Below are 5,249 nucleotides of genomic sequence, written 5' to 3' on the forward strand. Positions count from 1 at the left end.
ACTGTTTTTCTACAAGACTTAAACAATAAGCATTTTTCGTGATTTATAAATTTAAGTGAAGTTTCTTATTAATTTATCAATTAATAAGTTATATCAATAGTTGGACCAAATTTATTTTTATTGTACAATCACAATTAACTTATTGTTAATTGATAATGTTAACAAGGGCTTATTTTTTAAAATAATATTCATAATTTTTTTTAAAATCTATATATTACTTGTACATAATATCATTATTTTTATAATTTTTATTTTTTTATATTTAAAATTATAAATTTTTGAGTTCTATGCATACAAATCTGGGTTGTCTCTAATTGCACATTGGCTATCAGTGAGCATAGACAGATGGCGTTACTGGGTTGGCCGTGTATTGCTATAAGTTAGTTTAGAGAGACAGCAGTAGTGATAATTAATTCAACGCATCCAAACCTTTTTACAGTCATGATGAGGTGGCATGATGTGAGCCGATAATGAATTGGCATGATCTGGGTTGTCTCTAATTGCATATTGGCTATCAGTGAGCATAGACAGATGGCGTTACTGGGTTGGCCGTGTATTGCTATAAGTTAGTTTACAGAGACAGCCGTAGTGATAATTAATTCAATGCATCCAAACCTTTTTACAGTCATGATGAGGTGGCATTATGTGAGCCGTTAATAAATTGGCATGATCTGGGTTGTCTCTAATTGCATATTGGCTAACAGTGAGCATAGACAGATGGCGTTACTGGGTTGGCAGTGTATTGCTATAAGTTAGTTTAGAGAGACAGCAGTGGTGATAATTAATTCAATGCATCCAAACCTTTTTACAGTCATGATGAGGTAGCATGATGTGAACCGTTAATGACTGGCATGATATATCACCGTTGTTTGCTCTTCCCTGTTCAAAATCGAAACGGAGGGCAGCCGAATCCACTCGGTACAAAATGTATACCTTTTAATCATATAAATTAATACGATTGATAAGGAAATTTTTTTAATTAACCAAAATTCGGTACTTTTAAAATTACTTAAAAAGAAAATTTTTGAATGCATTAAATTGATTAAAAAAATACATTCTTAAAATAGAAAGAAGATTATAGTTCAACAAAATATAAAAATATTTTAAAATATTATAAAAAATTATATAAATTTACCATTTCATGCCAATATCTTTAAGATTTATGCTCTTAACTTTCACTTACTTTTACAAATTAGTAGTAAAATCTGTTATATGCAATGTTAGTGTTATTATAGCAGAAGAAAAAGAGGAAAAAAGAAAAGGAAAATCTCTCTCTTCCAAAAACGCCCTTTGTTGCCCTTTATAAATACCTCTCTCTCTCTCCCTCTATCCTCTGCCTCAAAACCTCTCATTTCTCTCTTTCTTTCTTCCCCAAAAGTACTCAAAGTACATATACATATATATATATGTATATAAGAGAACATCACCTAGTGATATGGTATCTGGTACTATACGGTTCACAATGAACTCGTGTGAGGCATGAACACATATAGCGAACCTGCCTAATCTTCTTCATCTTCAGCACTGTTGTCTTCCTGTTGGCTATTGTAGTCCTTATTACTACCAGCTTTTTTTTTTTTTTTTTACTTTTAACTTTTGTTGGCTGTTTTGGGGTCTTTTTGTAGTTTTTAATTTTGAGGGTTTGACATGAATAATGCATTTCCAGAGATCTTACAATGTTCGGACATGACAGTGCTCGAGAGACAAAAGGCTCCCTTGCAACGGCAACAGGAACAGCTTCAGCAGCAAGAAAAACAACAGCAAAGTTATTTCAGTGAGTTAAGAGGGGTCTTTTCAAACCAAACCAGCCATGTACAAGGCTTACAGGGTGGTTTGTTGAGCGGTGACTCGTTGTTATGTGACATGGTGATGACTCCGCAAGCGAAGCCTGACCCTGGTTTGGAGACTGCCCGGTCTGAGTTGGGGAACATTGACATAGCTGGCATGGGGTTTGGGCAATGTGGGTACGTTAATGGGCCAAGTTTTGATATGAATTACGCTATTTATAGGACTTCCAGCTGCCCGCCAGCTGTGGTGGCGGCTGCTGTAGCCACCGAGGGGGTGGAGGCCAAGGGCAAGGAGTCGGTTGAATCAGAGAAGTTGGGTTCAGCCATTGGAAGAGAAAGCTTCAAGAAAAGAAAAGCTGATAAGCTGCATTGCTCCAAGGTGTGTGTTGTGTCTTGCTTTATTCATACATTATCATTTTTAGTACTATTTCTTATCGTTTAACTGGAAACGTAAGCCTAGGTAGATTTGTTCTTTATTTTTGTTGGGGATTTCTTTCCTCAAATCTAGAGTTCTGTTTTTTGTACAAAAATCTAATTTGCGGTTCTTGTTGCTCTCCGTTTTGAGTTCGTGTCTCTTCTAAGAACCAAATTGCGGCAAAAAACAAAAGCACCATTTCAAAGGATGCAATGTCGGGTAGGTTTTGGTGAGATTATTAAATTGAAGTTTCTCTTTTGGTTATGTCTAGGTTGTTGCGGAAGATGACTCCAAGAGGATCAAAGCCTGTGCAGAAGAGAGAGAGTCAAAAATTACAGGGCCAAACACCAACAAAAGCAGCAGCAGCAACAATAACAATAAGAAGCAAACTTCTACTGAAACTTCCAAGGAGAATTCAAAGTTTTCTAAGGTTCAAAAGCCTGATTATATTCACGTCCGGGCACGTCGTGGCCAAGCCACCGATAGGCACAGCTTAGCTGAGAGAGTGAGTAGGAATTTGTGTGTTTTTCATTCTTTTGGTATTTTTTGAGGTTATGATCGAAGTGTCTTCTGATTTATCAGGTCTCTTTCGTTAGAGAATAATGTTTTTAATTTGTTTGATTTCTGTTTTCATTATATAGGTTAGAAGGGAAAAAATCAGTGAAAGAATGAAGTATCTGCAAGATTTAGTTCCGGGATGTAACAAAATCACAGGCAAAGCAGGAATGCTTGATGAAATAACCAGTTATGTTCAATCTCTTCAACAGCAAGTTGAGGTAAAAAAAACCTATGGAATCTTCATTTTTTTTTACCATATTATGTTCACCCACTATCTTAATTGTGCCCCCATGCTCATAATCTGCAGCTCCTATCTATGAAACTAGCTGCTGTAAATCCAAAGCTTGACTTCAACATTGATAATCTTTTTGCCAAACAGGTAAGGCAAAATCCAGCTGCTGTATTACATTTTTCTGTTACTAATTATGCTGGAATTGTTTGTTCTCGACAGCTGTTTGCATCTTGTACCACTACTTTTCCAACAGTTGGGATGTTATCAGAAATGGCAAACCCTCCTTATCTTCAGTTCAATCCGGTTCAACAAGTGGTTTCTTGTCGTGAAGTGGAAATGGGAATGGGAATGGGAATGGAAATAAACTCTCCTGATATGGCACTTCAAAGAACCATTAATGCCCCTCTATCAATCCCCGATGCATCCTTTCTCGACTCATCCTGCTTGGCCGTAATTTTCCCTTCTCCTTTTTATTCCTGTGCTTTACTCTCTTCTACAGTATTCACCATTTTTCTCACTATAGATCAACACTCGTAATGCAGCAATTTCAATCCTCTGCAGCATGGGATGTTGAATTGCAAAATCTTTACAATGTGGGATTTGACCAGGAAGGATCAACAACACCCTTTCCATCTCAACCATTTACAGGTACAAAAAGCTAACACGTCATTGTTAATGTTGTCTTTCTTGTTTTGATTATTTTTCAAGGCAGAAAATGAAGCAAACTGGGTTTAGCTACTGCTGATAGAGACATCACATTTGTTAAATGATTTTGCCGAGGAAGAAAAGTGTCCCATATATGATTGAAATGAAGAAAGTTACTTTAAAGGAAGCTTTCTATCATTTTCACTCCATAATTATCTGAACCATAGATTTTATTCAATGATCACTATATTCCTTTGATTATTCATTTAGATAGAGTAAACAATATTTTGACCTACTAATGTGCACCTACGGTACCACAATGACCTGAAAAAGCAAAACTCGGGAAGTCATCACACTGTTAATTTCTATTTGCTGTTGAATTCCATAGGAAGATCGAACCGGCGACAGCATGAAAAGTTGGACCGGACCTCTTGTTATATCCGTCCTTTAAAAATTTCAGGGCAACTACTGATGTTTTTCTATCACCGAAAACTTAATACTTTTTCTGATATTAAATATTGATATCTGATCTACCTAATTTGATTTATGCAGGGTTCCATTGAAGCTAGGCATCTAAAGATGGAGATGTGAATCACGATATCAGTCAACGGTTTATTGACGATTGAGTTAATTCCAGTTGCCTTTGATCCAGATTCTTTTTTGCTTCTTTAAATACATAAGGTTATATAAATATTTGCGTGTATGCTTGAAAATAGTATGAATAAGATCAAGATTCTTTTTTGCTTCTTTAAATACGTAAGGTTATATAATTATTTGCGTGTATGCTTGAAAATAGTATGAATAAGATCATTACTAATTAACTTCAAACTCTCTATTGTTCATATTGTATGTTCATAATCACAGCACAATGGATTCCAATTACATTTAAGGTAAAAATAAAGGTCATGGGATGGAGGCGGAGAACAAAAATTTGGGGGTCAAGAACAGGTGGGTTAAAGGTGGTTGATATGGATAAATGCAAGGAAAGATCAGTCTAGTTCAATTGACCTGCTTTAACAATGACATAGTTATTTGCACTACTGTTTCATTTCTACGATAGAAAGTGAATCTAGTTCTGCATTAAACTAGACTAGAGAATGCAAGAAGCACCACAACATTTTGTAATGGTGAGGGAATGCATAGACTATAATTCAGTGGCACAAGTTGTTCCTCTATTTGATAAACCTAAGTGACAACTTGGAGCAGTCCAGCAAGGACAGAGGACAGGAATCCTATTAGTGGACCATCTTGGCTCCCTTTTAGTTAGAATAATATATGTTGATCGAGACATTGATAATTAGTGCATAACTGCATATAATGAAGAATAAGGAGCGAAAATTGTATGCGCACAGGCACAGGGATGTCACAGAAAGGGAACCATCCCTTTGTTATTCATCTCCCTTGACTGGTTTCTATGACTCCCAAGTCATATCCAATATTACTTTTTTTTCTAGGGAAATTGAATCAGACTTGAATCATTTCCATATAGATTATTCTTTTATGATTCATCCTAAGAGGAGTTACCCAATTTGTCAACTTCAAAACTGTATATAAAGCTTGGACGCAGGCACTTTGCTTATTTAATGGTAATCCAGGGAGAGAATAATCCAAA

General features: G+C 35.8%; 1 protein-coding gene across 5 annotated transcripts; it reads left to right on the forward strand.

Moving 5' to 3' along the window:
• The first annotated feature begins 1,335 nt into the window (after positions 1–1,335).
• Positions 1,336–4,407, forward strand: LOC111281857 (uncharacterized). Of its 5 annotated transcripts, XM_089761206.1 has the most exons (8): positions 1,336–1,547; positions 1,667–2,166; positions 2,474–2,707; positions 2,844–2,978; positions 3,068–3,139; positions 3,212–3,442; positions 3,535–3,640; positions 4,190–4,407. In XM_089761206.1, exons 2-8 carry the CDS (start codon positions 1,687–1,689, stop codon positions 4,198–4,200), a joined length of 1,269 nt encoding a protein of 422 aa, XP_089617332.1. In that variant the 5' UTR covers positions 1,336–1,547; positions 1,667–1,686; the 3' UTR covers positions 4,201–4,407. The 5 variants fall into 5 exon arrangements, with proteins under 5 accessions (XP_089617332.1, XP_089617329.1, XP_089617330.1 ...); XM_089761203.1 differs by having other exon boundaries at positions 3,068–3,442; XM_089761204.1 differs by having other exon boundaries at positions 1,465–1,537; positions 3,068–3,442.
• The last annotated feature ends 842 nt before the right edge of the window (positions 4,408–5,249 follow it).

The sequence above is a fragment of the Durio zibethinus genome, chromosome 5, assembly GCF_047325235.1.
Source record: "Durio zibethinus cultivar Kanyao isolate XHJ-2024 chromosome 5, ASM4732523v1, whole genome shotgun sequence".
NCBI classification, from domain to species: Eukaryota; Viridiplantae; Streptophyta; class Magnoliopsida; order Malvales; family Malvaceae; genus Durio; species Durio zibethinus.